General features: G+C 40.6%; 2 protein-coding genes across 3 annotated transcripts; one reads left to right on the top strand and one right to left on the bottom strand.

The window, feature by feature from the left end:
* Nucleotides 1-6710: 6710 nt before the first annotated feature.
* Nucleotides 6711-11366, top strand: acsbg1 (acyl-CoA synthetase bubblegum family member 1). Its single transcript, XM_041038871.1, has 14 exons — nucleotides 6711-6757; nucleotides 7258-7313; nucleotides 7500-7768; nucleotides 7887-7975; nucleotides 8172-8292; nucleotides 8373-8453; nucleotides 8548-8697; nucleotides 8844-9020; nucleotides 9414-9583; nucleotides 9692-9922; nucleotides 9999-10216; nucleotides 10399-10538; nucleotides 10859-11105; nucleotides 11207-11366. The coding sequence occupies exons 1-14, from the start codon at nucleotides 6711-6713 to the stop codon at nucleotides 11281-11283; spliced, it is 2073 nt and encodes a 690-aa protein (XP_040894805.1). The 3' UTR covers nucleotides 11284-11366.
* Nucleotides 11367-11408: 42 nt separating this feature from the next.
* On the bottom strand, nucleotides 11409-16331 carry idh3a (isocitrate dehydrogenase (NAD(+)) 3 catalytic subunit alpha). Of its 2 annotated transcripts, XM_041038873.1 has the most exons (12): nucleotides 16250-16308; nucleotides 15838-15903; nucleotides 15120-15182; nucleotides 14892-14975; nucleotides 14612-14726; nucleotides 14036-14223; nucleotides 13657-13790; nucleotides 13409-13511; nucleotides 13210-13274; nucleotides 12718-12802; nucleotides 12398-12550; nucleotides 11409-12309 (listed from the first exon to the last, which is right to left on the bottom strand). In XM_041038873.1, the coding sequence occupies exons 1-12, from the start codon at nucleotides 16274-16276 to the stop codon at nucleotides 12226-12228; spliced, it is 1167 nt and encodes a 388-aa protein (XP_040894807.1). In that variant the 5' UTR covers nucleotides 16277-16308; the 3' UTR covers nucleotides 11409-12225. The 2 variants fall into 2 exon arrangements, with proteins under 2 accessions (XP_040894807.1, XP_040894808.1); XM_041038874.1 differs by lacking the exon at nucleotides 15838-15903 and having other exon boundaries at nucleotides 11413-12309; nucleotides 16250-16331.
* Between the last annotated feature and the right edge of the window lie 288 nt (nucleotides 16332-16619).

Here is a 16619-nt window from a genome sequence, read left to right on the forward strand (position 1 = left end):
TAAAGAAAAAATTTCAGAGAGTTTTTTTAAAGCCTCTCCACTCTAACCTCCCACTCTAGCCTGGAACATTCCGCAATACACAATCATTGAAAAGCCTGAATTTTTTCAAAATCACTCAAGATCAGTTGGAGCTCACAGTTTAAAAACTACACAACTTATGAAAAAGTTGAATACACCCTGAATACACGAGACTTGTGTCTACATTTTACAGTTTGAATGGTGTTTCTAGGTGAAAGTATGCCAGAGCAGTTGATGTTTGAAAAAGGGGGAGAATTTGCGACTTTTTTGAAAAATTCCCATTCATTCTCTATGGGAAATTTTTCGCAGTTTTTTACGAATAACTTTGCGAAACGTGAATATTCTGGAGAACAAAATACAAGCACACCGAGTCCGATCGAGCCGCACGTTTTGATGTATCATTTGTTAGTATGCGCTCAACGGTGTGGGACGAGTTACGAACCGAAAATCGGGAAGGAAGAAGAAGAAGAAGAAAAACGGGGAGAACAATAGTGTGCATGCTTTGCATTGCACACTAGGTACCTCTATAGCTTTGCTATAGAGGTGCCTAGTGTGCATGCAAAGCAATGCACCACTAACTAGACAATTTCCCTTTGGGAAATCGCGAGAGTGGTGCATTGCACCGCTAGTAATGTTGTGTGCTTCGCAAAACCCAGTATTGACACTATTGTGTGTGTGTGTCTGAATGTGTTTGTGTGCCTCTGTCAATATTGTGCGGTGCTTCTGCACTGCACAATATTGACTGTGTGTGTGTGTGTGTGTGTGTGTGTGTGTGTCTGTGTTTGTGTTTGTCTGTGTGTGCCTGAGTGGATCTGTGTCAATACTGGGTTGTGCTTCGCACAACCCAGTATTGACTATTGTGTGTGTGTGTGTGTGTGTATATGAGTCTGTGCGTGTGTCTGTGTTTGAGTGCCTCTGTCCTGTGTGCCTCTGTCAATATTGTGCGGTGCTGGCGCACCGCACATTATTAACTTTGTGTGTGTCAGTCTGTCTATGTGTGTGTCTGTGTTTGTTTGTGTCTGTGTGTGCCTGAGTGGGTCTGTGTCAATACTGGGTTGTGCTTCGCACAACCCAGTATTGACTTTTGTGTGTGTGTGTGTGTGTGTATGAGTCTGTGTGTGTGTGTGTGTTTGTGTTTGTGTGCCTCTGTCAATATTGTGCGGTGCTGGCGCACCGCACAATATTGACTTTGTGTGTATCAGTCTGTCTATATCTGTGTCTGTGTCAAAAGGGGGCTGTGCTACGCACAGCCCCCTTTTGACCCCTATAGTTCTGCTATAGTTTTAATTACAAAGACAGAGAGACATAGAGTTGTTACAGGGAGAGAGAGAGCCACAGCTCTTGCAGTCACGGTTGCCATGGGGATGAGCTTTCCCGCCGCTGAGGCAGCTCACAGGTGCTCTGACGAGCTCATTTTCGGCCGAATCGGGCCTGCCGAACAACTGCTATCCATGGAAAAACAAAACATGGTATCGCTAAACAAACGGCACCGTCAAAGAGACAAGACTTTAAGGAAGACCTGAATCTATTTTTTATGGTCCTACTGTCTAAAATGTGGATTTTACAGCAAGTTTCAAAAAAGGGGATTTTCTGCTTTTCTCCAAAAATCCTCTGCTCGATTAACATTGGAGTCAATGGAGCAGTTGAGAGCTCCTCTTGTCACTAAAAGGCACACCAAAGAAAAACCGTAAATCCTACAGAAAAAGTAAACACATTGTGAGAGAGAGGACAAGTGTGGCTACAAGTGTGGAGAATTTCACTGCTCTAGAGTAAAATTTGTGGCCGTAGTCATCGTGTAAATAAAAAATTTCAGAGAGTTCTTTTAAAGCCTCTCCACTCTAACCTCCCACTCTAGCCCGGAACATTCCGCAATACACACTCATTGTAAAGCCTGATTTTTTCCAAATTCACTGCTGATCAATTAGGGCTCACAGTTCAAAAACTACACAACTTTTGAAAAAGTTGAATACACCCCGAATACACGAGACTTGTGTCTACATTTTACAGTTTGAATGGTGTTTCTAGGTGAAAGTATGCCAGAGGAGATACTGTTTGAAAAAGGGGAGAATTTGCGACTTTTTTGAAAATTTCCCAGCCATTCTCTATGGGAAAATTTCGGCCGGTTTTTCGCGAATTTCTTCGCGAAACGTGAATATTCTGGAGAACAAAATACAAGCACACCGAGTCCGATCAAGCCGCACGTTTTGATGTATCATTTGTTGGGGTGCGCTCAACGGTGTGGGAGGAGTAGCGAACCGAAAGTCGACACGGAAGAAGAAGAAGAAGATGAACCGCAAGAACAATAGTGTGCATGCTTTGCATTGCACACTAGGTACCTCTATAGCTTTGCTATAGAGGTGCCTAGTGTGCATGCAAAGCAATGCACCACTAACTAGACAATTTCCCTTTGGGAAATCGCGAGAGTGGTGCATTGCACTGCTAGTAATGTTGTGTGCTTCGCAAAGCCCAGTATTGACACTATTGTGTGTGTGTGTCTGAATGTGTTTGTGTGCCTCTGTCAATATTGTGCGGTGCTTCTGCACTGCACAATATTGACTGTGTGTGTGTGTGTGTGTGTGTGTCTGTGTGTGTCTGTGTTTGTGTTTGTCTGTGTGTGCCTGAGTGGATCTGTGTCAATACTGGGTTGTGCTTCGCACAACCCAGTATTGACTATTGTGTGTGTGTGTATATGAGTCTGTGCGTGTGTCTGTGTTTGAGTGCCTCTGTCCTGTGTGTGCCTGTGTGCCTCTGTGCGTGAGTGGGTCTGTGTCAATACTGGGTTGTGCTTCGCACAACCCAGTATTGACTATTGTGTGTCTGTGTGTCTGTGTTTGTGTGCCTCTGTCAATATTGACTGTGTGTGTGTGTGTGTCAGTCTGTCTGTGTTTGTCTGTGTGTGCCTGAGTGGGTCTGTGTCAATACTGGGTTGTGCTTCGCACAACCCAGTATTGACTATTGTGTGGGTGTGTGTGTCTGTGTGTCTGTGTGTGCCTGAGTGGGTCTGTGTCAATACTGGGTTGTGCTTCGCACAACCCAGTATTGACTATTGTGTGTGTGTGCGTGTCTGTGTTTGAGTGCCTCTGTCCTGTGTGTGTCTGTGTTCCTCTGTCAATACTGGGTTGTGCTTCGCACAACCCAGTATTGACTATTGTGTGGGCGTGTGTGTCTGTGTGTCTGTGTGCCTCTTTAAATATTGACTGTGTGTATGTGTGTGTGTGTCTGTGTCTTTGTGCGGTGCGATCAATATTGTGCGGTGCTACCGCACCGCACAATATTGACTGTGTGTGTGTGTGTGTCAGTCTGTCTGTGTGTGTCTGTGTTTGTGTTTGTCTGTGTGTGCCTGAGTGGGTCTGAGTCAATACTGGGTTGTGCGAAGCACAACCCAGTATTGACTATTGTGTGGGTGTGTGTGTGTCTGTGTGCCTCTTTAAATATTGTGCGGTGCGGTAGCACTGTGTGTATGTGTGTGTGTGTCTGTGTCTTTGTCAAAAGGGGGCTGTGCTATGCACAGCCCCCTTTTGACTCCTATAGTTCTGCTATAGTTTTAATTACAAAGACAGAGAGACATAGAGTTATTACAGGGAGAGAGAGAGCCACAGCTCTTGCAGTCACGGTTGCCATGGGGATGAGCTTTCCCGCCGCTGAGGCAGCTCACAGGTGCTCTGACGAGCTCATTTTCGGCCGAATCGGGCCTGCCGAACAACTGCTATCCATGGAAAAACAAAACATGGTATCGCTAAACAAACGGCACCGTCAAAGAGACAAGACTTTAAGGAAGACCTGAATCTATTTTTTATGGTCCTACTGTCTAAAATGTGGATTTTAAAGCAAGTTTCAAAAAAGGGGATTTTCTGCTTTTCTCCAAAAATCCTCTGCTCGATTAACATTGGAGTCAATGGAGCAGTTGAGAGCTCCTTTTGTCGCTAAAAGGCACGCCAAAGAAAAACTGTAAATCCTACAGAAAAAGTAAACACATTGTGAGAGAGAGGACAAGTGTGGCTACAACTTTGGAGAATTTCACTGCTCTAGAGTAAAATTTGTGGCCGTAGTCGTCGTGTAAAGAAAAAATTTCAGAGAGTTTTTTTAAAGCCTCTCCACTCTAACCTCCCACTCTAGCCTGGAACATTCCGCAATACACACTCATTGAAAAGCCTGAATTTTTTCAAAATCACTGCTGATCAATTAGGGCTCACAGTTCAAAAACTACACAACTTATGAAAAAGTTGAATACACCCCGAATACACGAGACTTGTGTCTACATTTTACAGTTTGAATGGTGTTTCTAGGTGAAAGTATGCCAGAGCAGTTGATGTTTGAAAAAGGGGGAGAATTTGCGACTTTTTTGAAAATTTCCCATTCATTCTCTATGGGAAATTTTTCGCAGTTTTTTGCGAATTTCTTCGCGAAACGTGAATATTCTGGAGAACAAAATACAAGCACACCGAGTCCGATCGAGCCGCACGTTTTGATGTATCATTTGTTGATGTGCGCTCAACGGTGTGGGACGAGTTACGAACCGAAAATCGGGAAGGAAGAAGAAGTAAGAAGAAGATGAACGGGAAGAACAAGAGTGTGCATGCTTTGCATTGCACACTAGGTACCTCTATAGCTTTGCTATAGAGGTGCCTAGTGTGCATGCATAGCAATGCACCACTAACTAGACAATTTCCCTTTGGGAAATCGCGAGAGTGGTGCATTGCACTGCTAGTAATGTGTGCTTCGCAAAACCCAGTATTGACACTATTGTGTGTGTGTGTGTCTGAATGTGTTTGTGTGCCTCTGTCAATATTGTGCGGTGCTTCTGCACTGCACAATATTGACTGTGTGTGTGTGTGTGTGTGTGTGTCTGTGTGTGTCTGTGTTTGTGTTTGTCTGTGTGTGCCTGAGTGGATCTGTGTCAATACTGGGTTGTGCTTCGCACAACCCAGTATTGACTATTGTGTGTGTGTGTGTGTGTGTATATGAGTCTGTGCGTGTGTCTGTGTTTGAGTGCCTCTGTCAATATTGTGCGGTGCTGGCGCACCGCACAATATTGGCTTTGTGTGTGTCAGTCTGTCTATATCTGTGTCTGTGTCAAAAGGGGGCTGTGCATAGCACAGCCCCCTTTTGACTCCTATAGTTCTGCTATAGTTTTAATTACAAAGACAGAGAGACATAGAGTTGTTACAGGGAGAGAGAGAGCCACAGCTCTTGCAGTCACGGTTGCCATGGGGATGAGCTTTCCCGCCGCTGAGGCAGCTCACAGGTGCTCTGACGAGCTCATTTTCGGCCGAATCGGGCCTGCCGAACAACTGCTATCCATGGAAAAACAAAACATGGTATCGCTAAACAAATGACACCGTCAAAGAGAGAAGACTTTAAGGAAGACCTGAATCTATTTTTTATGGTCCTACTGTCTAAAATGTGGATTTTACAGCAAGTTTCAAAAAAGGGGATTTTCTGCTTTTCTCCAAAAATCCTCTGCTCAATTAACATTGGAGTCAATGGAGCAGTTGAGAGCTCCTCTTGTCGCTAAAAGGCACGCCAAAGAGAAACCGTAAATCCTACAGAAAAAGTAAACACATTGTGAGAGAGAGGACAAGTGTGGCTACAACTCTGGAGAATTTCACTGCTCTAGAGTAAAATTTGTGGCCGTAGTCGTCGTGTAAAGAAAAAATTTCAGAGAGTTTTTTTAAAGCCTCTCCACTCTAACCTCCCACTCTAGCCTGGAACATTCCGCAATACACAATCATTGAAAAGCCTGAATTTTTTCAAAATCACTCATGATCAGTTGGAGCTCACAGTTCAAAAACTACACAACTTTTGAAAAAGTTGAATACACCCCGAATACACGAGACTTGTGTCTACATTTTACAGTTTGAATGGTGTTTCTAGGTGAAAGTATGCCAGAGGAGATACTGTTTGAAAAAGGGGAGAATTTGCGACTTTTTTGAAAATTTCCCAGCCATTCTCTATGGGAAAATTTCGGCCGGTTTTTCGCGAATTTCTTCGCGAAACGTGAATATTCTGGAGAACAAAATACAAGCACACCGAGTCCGATCGAGCCGCACGTTTTGATGTATCATTTGTTGATGTGCGCTCAACGGTGTGGGACGAGTTACGAACCGAAAATCGGGAAGGAAGAAGAAGTAAGAAGTTTATTCGCAAGAACAATAGTGTGCATGCTTTGCATTGCACACTAGGTACCTCTATAGCTTTGCTATAGAGGTGCCTAGTGTGCATGCATAGCAATGCACCACTAATGATTCGCAAGAACAATAGTGTGCATGCTTTGCATTGCACACTAGGTACCTCTATAGCTGTGCTATAGAGGTGCCTAGTGTGCATGCAAAGCAATGCACCACTAATTAAGCCTGATCAACACTGAAAGTATAATGTCATGATATGGCTTTTTACTTACCTGTGAGTGATTTAAGGGAAAATTATAATCAGGCTGTTTCATATGAAAGGACTGAGCTACTTGAGATTCAGGACAGGGTCTTGGGCTAGTGATCCAGTGCTGTGCACACATGACTCTCTGATTTGTTAAGCAACATGTCTTGTTAGTTTACTGGTCCTTGAAAAAGATGAGGTACTTTTAAAGGGTGGACTTGTCCAACAAGAAAGGATTTCTTTTAAAAGTGTCTCCTTTGAGCAAATCCACAGGCGTGATCCTACATAACCAGCCAAACTACCTGGAGGTCTACAACAGTATGGAATTTCCTGATGAACAGAAGGCAGATGATCAATTTGAGAACCAGTAAGCAGACTACAATGAACATTTTTGTTTCTCTTCTGCTATAGCCTCATCGGAGCACACTAATACTCTCAAGCAGAAGTTAACAATTAATATAATTAAGTTTGTCAGTGGGATGGATTATCATGTTTTTCAGTTAAGTCTGAATGAACCAGATTCACCAGTTAGCATGCAAATTCATTGTCAGTGTTGTCCAAGTTGTTGAATGAATACAGATAAAGAATGGAAGCTAAAACTCAGTGTAGCCTCATACATATGCATATGTCACAGCGACAGTTTTTAATGGGTGGGAATGGACAGACTTTTAGCTTTCACTGAATATGCTCTGTCAAACAAAGCAACAGGCTTTAGCTGTGCCAAAAGCCTGACACTGTGTTGAGCAGACAATGCTGCTGAAAATTAGACCCATGTGATGAAATGAAAACAGCAACACAAACCACTGCCACAATGTGAGGTGGAGTGTGTGTGAGCTGTTTGGAGCCCATGTTTCCTGTGTGTTTCAGGGTGCAGGAGTCTATGGCAAACGTGAAGACGGATAGAGAAGAGCATGCTTCTGTAGGTGAGTTATGAGTGAGCTATGGGTCTGCTGAACGAGAGGATATCCACTGAGGTGCTGGTATTATGGTGGATGTCCTTGATCAGTAGACCCTTCTGAATAAAACAGGTAGCACAACAGAAATTGATTTAATTCCTTTGTGGGAAGGACTAGATTTGTTTTTTAGATTTTCTCTCCCTCTCATCTTAGGAAAGAAAAATATAGAAGAGGAGTTTGCTGGCACTCCTCTTGCTCCAGATCATTCTCTTTGGACCACTGATGCTAGAGGCTCAGTCAGACTGAGAATAGAGGAAGGCTGTCCAGAGGAACCTATCACAGTTCACCAAATGTTCAAAGCCTCGGTTGAAAAATATGGAAACATGCACGCACTCGCCAGCAAGAAGAACAACAAATGGGAAAAAATAACTTTCTTAGAGTATTATCAATTCTGTCAGAGAACAGCCAAGAGCTTCATAAAGGTATATTATCCAAAAAGAAAACTTGTGTATAGTGTATTCTAACTGACAACTATTTGATTCTATCAATGGTTGTATTTTTAAAAAAAGAAACGACAAAAAAGTTTGTTAATGTGTGCAGCTTGGTTTAGAGCGATTCCGTGGAGTGGCAATACTAGGATCCAATTCAGCAGAATGGTTCTTCTCTGCAGTTGGTGCCATTATGGCAGGGTGAGAAATACACATCCTACAGCAACAGCAACACCAATCACTGATCTGAATTAGTCAATAATTGCACACAGAATATATTGTATAGTTGTTCAACCTGTAACCATTATTTATCCCTTCCATGATCTTGTTGCAGTGACATATCCACTAACGTCTTTCCTTCTCCTGTGTCTATAATAACCTTTATTATTCCCTGCAGAGGGATAATGATGGGAATTTATGTCACAAACTCACCAGAAGCGTGTTGGTATGTAGCTAGTGACTCCAAAGCCAACATTATCATGGTTGAAAACCAAAAGCAATTGGATAAAATCCTGCAGGTACTGTTACTTGGACATATACAGGTCTTTATTTACATGCAAAACACCCTGTGCTAAATTTCTCACTCTTGAAATCACAGATACGTGACAGACTGCCGCATTTGAAAGCCATAGTGCAGTACAATGGGCAGCTCCAGCAGAAGCTCTCCAATCTTTACTCTGTAAGTCCATCTGACACCGCGTGAAATGATACAAACCAAAATAACCGTTGAGCTCAGACTATGATCCAAGCTGTATGCTGCTGTTTTGGTATAGTGGGAGGAATTCATGGAGCTGGGTCTGGATGTTTCTGAGAAACAACTGGATGACATTATCAGCAGCCAGAGAGTAAACCAATGCTGCGTCCTGATCTACACATCTGGCACCACAGGCACGCCAAAAGGAGTCATGCTCAGTCACGACAATGTAAGCTTTCATTTGACATTGGTTAATGTTTACTATTCAGAGTCAGATTTTATGATTATATGTAGACATGGTGAGCAAGTATTTAAAGTAAAACAGCATTTAAGGTAAAACAGAAAGAAACAATGTTCTGTTTCAATCTTATTTAGATCACGTGGACTGCTAATCAAGCCAGCAGGACAGGTGACATACAGCCAGCCAACATTAAACAGGAGTCACTAGTGAGCTACTTGCCTCTCAGCCACATTGCAGCTCAGATCTATGATCTCTGGACGAGCATCCAGTGGGGTGAGCTGGTGTACTTTGCACAGCCAGATGCCTTAAAGGTAAATAAAAATGGCTTCATCACACAGTTGTTTTTACACTTGTTACAGGATGTCTCAGTGATCTGACAGAAGACCAAAGGTGGAAATAATTTGTGCAAGAACAGGCAATTTTTAGTCAATTAAAGGTCAAAGCAATGAGATATTACTGTACTACTAATTTCTAATTTTGTTGAAATTGTTCTCCCAAAAGACTGAGAAATTTTTTTATGAATGTACTTCTGTTGTTCACTTAAATAATAATGCAATATGAAAAAGTACATATGTGCAGGGAACAAGCTGGATTAATGTATTCAGTCAAATGCAGGTAAATGCAGTGTAAGTTAAATGTGGGTAATCGACTGACTGATCAAATGTATGTGTGTTTAAGCTCTGTATACACTTTATTCTTTATAGGGAAGCCTGATAACAACACTGCGAGAAGTTTGTCCTACAACCCACATGGGTGTCCCTCGGGTATGGGAAAAAATGATGGAGAAGATTAAACAGGGAATTAGTGAATGTGGCTATGTGAAAAAGAAACTGGTGACATGGGCAATGTCAGTCAGCCTGGAGGCCAGTCAGAAGTGCGTGCAAAAGTAAGTGCTGATTAAGGTGGAATTTTGTCTAATGACCACCTAAACCATAAATGCATTTTTTTCTGTTGTTGTTTCACTTTTTAAAATCCTTTTCAGGGACGAGAAACCATTCCTGTTGTCCCTGACTGACAGTCTTGTGCTGCAGAAGCTTCGGGCTGAGCTCGGCCTGTCTTGTTGTCAGAAGTTCTTCTCTGGAGCTGCGCCAATTGGTTGTGAAACTGTGCAGTTTTTCCTGGGACTGAACATACGCTTGTATGAGGCCTATGGCATGAGTGAGAGCACGGGACCTCACTTCATGTCAGGTCCCGAAGTTTACAAATTAACAAGGTAAGTGTTTAAGGATCAGAACAACAGTGTTTAAAGCTCAAGTTTAGATCTAATGAATTCTTTTTCTTACGCATAGTTGTGGTAAGGTGGTCCCTGGCTGTCGATACAAAATGGCCAGCGTAGACTCTGAGGGGACAGGGGAAATTTGCTTTTGGGGACGCAACATTTTCATGGGTTTCCTCAATATGGAAGACAAAACAAGAGAAGCTTTGGATGAAGATGGATGGCTGCATTCTGGAGACCTGGGGAAAATAGATGAGGAGGGTTTCTTGTACATCACAGGGAGAATAAAAGGTAAAGCTATCTGAGCAAACAAGGCCATTATAAGAAAATTGCTCATCATAAGTCCTCAGCTCACATTCTGTACATGATCCACGCTTGAGTGCATGTTATTCTGGATAGAAAATAAGGCTCCATTATCCTTGTAATAAGTCACAAACAACCGTAATGTCAGGGTGCCCTCTCTCTCTGTTCAGAGCTGATCATCACAGCGGGAGGGGAGAATGTTCCGCCTGTACCCATAGAGGAAGCAGTGAAAAGGGAGCTACCTATCATCAGCAATGCCATGCTGATAGGGGACAAGAGGAAGTTCTTGTCCATGCTTTTAACCCTAAAGGTAATCAGTCTTTAGTTTTTCATTTTCACAGCAGAAGCGTGTGTGTACCAAATCAAGGTAAAGTGTCTTTATATAAACTCTAAATAATGTTCTTTAAAAAAACATTATTAAAATGCAGCTAATGAATTCTAGTACCATGTTTTGCTTTAATATTCTTGTTGAGCTCCCTTGAGAGGTTTGTAACAAGCCAGGAAATATAAAAGGAGGTGAAGCAATTAAAACAAGTGGTTTCACAAATTAATGCAAATGTTCATTTTAAAATATAATCATGATTTATGAGAAAATACATGAGATTCTTGGGATTTAATTCTGTGTTTCAGTGTTGTACCAATAGAGACAGCATGGAGCCAACAGACGAGCTGAGTCTGGAGGCTGTGGAGTTTTGCCAACAGCAAGGAAGCCAAGCAACCAAGGTGTCTGACATCATCAGAGGGAAAGACAAAGATGTGTACCGTGCAATTCAAGAGGGTATTGACAGAGTCAACTCTGCAGCCACATCTAATGCCCAACGCATACAAAAGTGGACTATTCTTTGGAGAGACTTCTCGGTTTCTGGAGGAGAGCTGGGTAAATTTAGAAGAACACTGATCCATGCTTTTCTTTGTTGTAATGAAAACCATGCAACTTTGCAATGAACTATTACTCATCACATTGTGTTCTCATTCCAGGTCCTACAATGAAGCTTCGTCGCCCTGTTGTGTTGGAGATGTACCACAAGGTCATAGAGAGCCTCTATCAAGATTAGTGTCATGTTCATAGAGACATTACTGTGTAACTGTTAGTATGAAAATCACGTCATTTGCATATCTCATCATTCTTGTGGACATATATGGATTTTTAATAATATCTGTCTTGTGTACAGAAATGCAAAAATAACAGAGGGACCACATTAGATTTTTTTATAATATTTAAGAGTGAACCAAGATTATGTTTTAAATACTGAATAATACAGGTTACAGTACAACACAATAATGGGAATTTTTACCAAGTCACACCATGATCTCATAGACAGAAATATTTGTCTTTAATTAATTGTATTGCTAGTCCACACTTTATTTTTACTGCTTTAGTATATGGTTTAAACTGGTTTGGTTGTAAACTGGTTTGGTTGTAAAACGCGTATCTAGCTTTCACCATAAATCTGGATCTTGGGATGGGGTCATCATCTTAAGTGCAGGGAGCTTATAATGCCAATAATAGCCATTTGCACAGGATTAAGTAAAAAGTCTGGCATTTTCTGATGTAATATTCTTTGTCTTTATACTGTACATTCATGATATTTGCAGCTAAGAACACTATGATACGAAGACTTGCAGAGAGGAGTGCAAAACATTTTCAAGTTTCATGTTATGGAGCCTGATAATATTCAAATGATATAAGCTCCAACCCCAATATTTCTTTAATGACGAAATACCAGGCTAAATTCAGCCAATATATATATATATATATACTATATCCACCACAGATTAAGCAGTTAAAGAATAAATGCATATCACATAAATATTGACTGTTGGTCAAAAGTTTTAAGACAGTGCTTTGGAGTGTGCAGAAAAATAAAACATTCAGGATCTCAAACTCCTGAGTCTTTTTTTTAAATACATGTTTTGATTAAAAATGTGCTGATACATGACATGAAGCAAAGAGACCCAAACTCAATCAATTTACTCACTGCCACATTAGCATGCTTTTAGTCCATATCCCGCACTCTTTGACATATGGCACCTGTGAATTCTGAGCACTTTGAGTTTCCTCCCAGGTCTTTTGTGAGAACCTGGAAGATGGACAATGGAAGCATTATAAATCAGAATGGGAACATATAACCAAAACTGCATGTCTTAATTTCTGGCAAAGTAGATTACCTTTTTGTCTCGGATGGTGTCAAAGCACGCAATTTCGATCTTCTTGGCGTGGCCATGCAGACCCATGTGCCGCAGCATCATTACCGCACTGAGAAGCAAGGCGGTGGGGTTGGCCATGTCTTTTCCTGCTATATCTGGTGCAGTTCCATGAACCTGACAAAAGACATTTAATCACAATCACAAAAAGTGATTGACATTTCTTTATCAACATCAAATCTCTAAAAATATAAGAAACACGTGGACCAAAGGTTCCAGTGTCTTTAATAACTGTGGAACATGTAGAGAACGAAGTCTGACAAATGGGCATAAAAACAACATACCGACTCAAATATGGCAACACCATTAGCGCCGATGTTCCCACTGGGAGTCACTCCAAGACCTCCAATTAATCCAGCACAAAGATCACTATAATGGTAAACATTACAATACAGTTACCTTTAGATTTATTATGACCATGTTAATTGGATTGTAGACAATGTAATCACTACTTGCTACTGCGGATCCTCACCACAAATTTGCCATGACATCTACAGAATTTAGTCAAGTTTTCTTTCACCAATACTATGTTATCATAGTCCAGGTTACCCTTTGTCATTTGCCTTTGGTGAAGTTTTGTCACACATTGTTATTTTCTGTTACTATGCTGCCTGGTTGAATTCACTCAGTTAGAACTACTATCCTGGTTTTAACACACTTCTATATGTATATTAAAACGCAATGCACAAAATGTGTGTAAATGCATATGCAAATATGGAGGATTCGCAGTATGAAAAATATGTTGCTTTTTGCTGTAATTTAATGATCTATCTTACCTCAAGATGTCACCATACAAATTTGGCATCACTAATACATCAAACTGTGTGGGATCCTGTACCATCTGTAAAAACAGGTATAAATAATACCACTATTAGACAGGAATATTAAATATTCTGAAATTTTTAACTAAACATTGCTTCTTATTCACCTTTTACATTAATACACACTAATTCATAACAAAATTTAATGACTTACATTAAGACACACAGTATCCAAGTACATCTCAGTGAATTTTACATCTTTGTGCTTTTCAGCAGCCTCTCTGCATTTTCGAAGGAAAAGCCCATCTGACATGCGCCTATTAAAAAATATATATATAATGAATGAATAAATAAATATATAAATATATATATTATATATATTATAAGACAATCTTTTGATGCCAGCAAAGAGCTTTACAATGACAAAGTACTGAAAATTAATTTGCAGTGAATACAACTTACATAATATTGGCCTTATGAACAGCAGTGACACTGGCCCTCTGATTGTTTCTGGCATATTCAAAAGCATACTCTGCGATGCGTTGACTGGCTTGCTCTGTAATGAGCTTAATACTCTGTACAACTCCATCAACAATCTGAAATGAATAGTATGAATAGAGAATGTGAGTAACAATTGAGTAATTTCAAAAACAAAATGCTTCTAGTAGTAAACATCATGGGGTGTCTATGCTGGGGAAGTGTTTGATCTAAAGAAAATAGCCCACATTTTAACTCAATGAGGAAATAATCAAAAGGTCAAAAGAAAGAAATAACACTATAAACAACACAATGTGACAAGTAGATAAGTAATGTGTTGTTAAAGGTTTTTTTTTTTTTTTACCACGTGTTCAATCCCACTGTATTCTCCCTCAGTGTTCTCCCTGATGGTGACCAGGTTCACATCAGTGTAAGGCGTTTTGTAGCCCTCAATGGACACACAGGGGCGCACATTGGCATAGAGATCAAAGGTTTTCCTAAGTAGCAGGTTCATAGAGGGATGGCCGGCAGCTATTGGTGTCTTCAAAGGACCTGTAGAATGTTAATAATTAAAATAATATTTACTAGTTCTCTTTCCAACACCAGTACCTATTGGAGGGATAAGCGCTAAACCTATGTGCCATGTTTGTTTTCAACTGCAAAGTAACATATCAGTAATTTTTTATGAAAATACACTATTCCTAACACAAAAGATCAAATTATTGCATTGATCTTGTACTTTTTTAGGTTTGGGAAGAGTAATTCACATCTCTAAAACAACAGGCCCAGTTTCTGAAGTGCGAATGAATGGGGTGAAGCCACTGGTACAGAGAGATTAGTTACTACTCACTAGAAAAAATAAGTATCAGTATATCATCACCACCATCAGCAATAACATATTGGCAAATAATTTTTTTGAAGTAAATATGTGTGAAGTTACCTTTCAGGCCAATTTTGTTCCTGTCCATCGATTCTTTGGCATCAGGAGGAATCATCCACTTGCCACCGGGCCCTTGGATGGCAGTAACATTTCTCTCTTCCCACTGAATAGGTGCCTAGATCAAAAGTTTATGTACATAGAAGCACTATATTAGTTAGCAGAAAGACGTTTTTTTACACTGAAATTTGAATAAAGCTTTGTCATCAACAAATTCTAAATTTTAACTGGAATTCTCATTTGATGTGATATGTTTGTTGAGCCCGCTCCCACCAGTACTAACTTTAGCTGCTTCAAATATTTTCATGACAGCAGCGGAGATCTCTGGACCAATTCCATCACCAGGGATTAAAGTAACAGTTTGTATCTGTGAGGCAGAAAAAAGACACATAATGTTCAGTGATGCAAGAAAAATTACGCACTACAGAGTCACAGCCTCATACAAGCAATACGTTACATCAAAAATTTTTCAATAAAAAAATGAAAATGAATGAAGAGGAAAGACAAATACCCCACGGATGAATGTCCTAGGTTGTGGAGTCTCTTTCATCAAAGCTCCAGCCACCCGTGACACCTGACAATCAAAAAAGCCCATGTTGTTACAGGTATATATCAAATACCCCCCTCCAACTTAAGATGTCTCACTTCCATTGCATGAATAAAGTCATAAATACTGTTCTGTATATTTCTGAAAGCATTAAAAAAAGAGCTATGATGTAAAGTGAACTGGGCAGTACAATCACAGAGAAGCAGTGCAATCACATGAAACACAGAAATATCAGATAGACAGAGGGAGAAATCTGCAAAGGACATTTTGGAAGAGGACACTCAAGTTTACAGCAGAAGGTGTCGGTTCTTTTTAAATCGCATGTTCTGTTGTCTTGTATAGCATTAATGGCAGTGGTTAAGGACCCACACACTACCCCCAAAAGACCTGCAATAAAACTAAAATGTCGAACTGAATGTTCTAGTGAAGTTGGACGACAGGAAAAGCGAAGTTTCGTTTTAAAGCAAAACTGAGAGTTAACAGTAAATGTTTCATTTTAGCCGTAATGAATTGTAGAAGTCGCACATGTGCAATGGCAAAGAGGCTCTGACTAGAAATTATATGGCAAATCAAAATGGCCCTTTCAGATTTGAGTAACATTACTACTGTGGCAGATTGCTAGCTTGCTTTTTTCCTGACGCAGCGAATACAGTCAACGTTTTAATACGTATGCTCGACTTACTTCCTGTGCCTTGATTTTATCCTTGCCATTGACCGATAAACCCCACTTTCTTAGTAGATTAAGAATCTGTAGATGATAAACATTTGTTTCCACAATGTAGCTTTTATATAGCATGTTCAATTTGAGCAATCAGCTATAAAGCATTACTAAAATTTACTATGAAAGAAAACACGTAGCTAACTTGCTAGCTAGCTAAATAGCAATCAAGAGTCAGGTTGCTATAGTAACTACAAGCAAGTAGCCTGTGCTAGCGCCTTGCTAGTTAGCTGAGGAGCTAATTTATCTGGTATTCCTGCACTCTTTGAATGTATGAACGACAGTCAAAGAGCCTACAATTAGTTAATGACCTGCAACACAATGGCGTGCGCTCGATGCAACACATGAAGTATTTACATTTTTCCCCTGTACATACCGCTGACCTCCACGCCTTCCCTGCCATCCTGCACTAGCCAAGGTCGATGCAGCAGCAAGAACAGCAGCAGGGGCGGCACTTCTTCTTCGGGGTTATACGGTTTCCATGCTTAATGTTGAGTTACTGCCACCTTGTGGTGTTTGTCCTCGTCAACGTCCCGTTATGCTATGTTCGTTTAATGAGTCCGATTGCCCTCAAAATACAGAAATCTCCCCCCATTCCCATTACTTCCATGTTCTCAACTACGTTTTCAACTAATTTCTGACCATCCTTATATATTTAACTGTTAAAACAATTTCCAGAATTTCCACAGGGCTTTCTGACAATAGCCAAAATTACCTGGAGGATGTTTCCTTATAAAGTGTTATTG

Source organism: Toxotes jaculatrix, chromosome 5, assembly GCF_017976425.1.
Source record: "Toxotes jaculatrix isolate fToxJac2 chromosome 5, fToxJac2.pri, whole genome shotgun sequence".
In the NCBI taxonomy this organism is placed as follows: Eukaryota; Metazoa; Chordata; class Actinopteri; family Toxotidae; genus Toxotes; species Toxotes jaculatrix.

What these genes read in the sequence shown, in the direction of transcription:
- acsbg1 (XM_041038871.1), top strand. Translation starts at nt 6,711, where the DNA reads ATGGAATTTCCTGATGAACAGAAGGCAGATGATCAATTTGAGAACCA. An exon ending in AATTGGATAAAATCCTGCAG is followed by an intron (nt 8,293 to 8,372) that starts GTACTGTTACTT and finishes TTGAAATCACAG; the next exon opens with ATACGTGACAGACTGCCGCA. An exon ending in CCATGCTTTTAACCCTAAAG is followed by an intron (nt 10,539 to 10,858) that starts GTAATCAGTCTT and finishes TCTGTGTTTCAG; the next exon opens with TGTTGTACCAATAGAGACAG.
- idh3a (XM_041038873.1), bottom strand. Translation starts at nt 16,276, where the DNA reads ATGGCAGGGAAGGCGTGGAGGTCAGCG. An exon ending in AAATATTTGAAGCAGCTAAA is followed by an intron (nt 14,727 to 14,891) that starts GTTAGTACTGGT and finishes CTTTTGATCTAG; the next exon opens with GCACCTATTCAGTGGGAAGA. An exon ending in GTGTTGCCATATTTGAGTCG is followed by an intron (nt 12,551 to 12,717) that starts GTATGTTGTTTT and finishes GTCTTTTGTCAG; the next exon opens with GTTCATGGAACTGCACCAGA.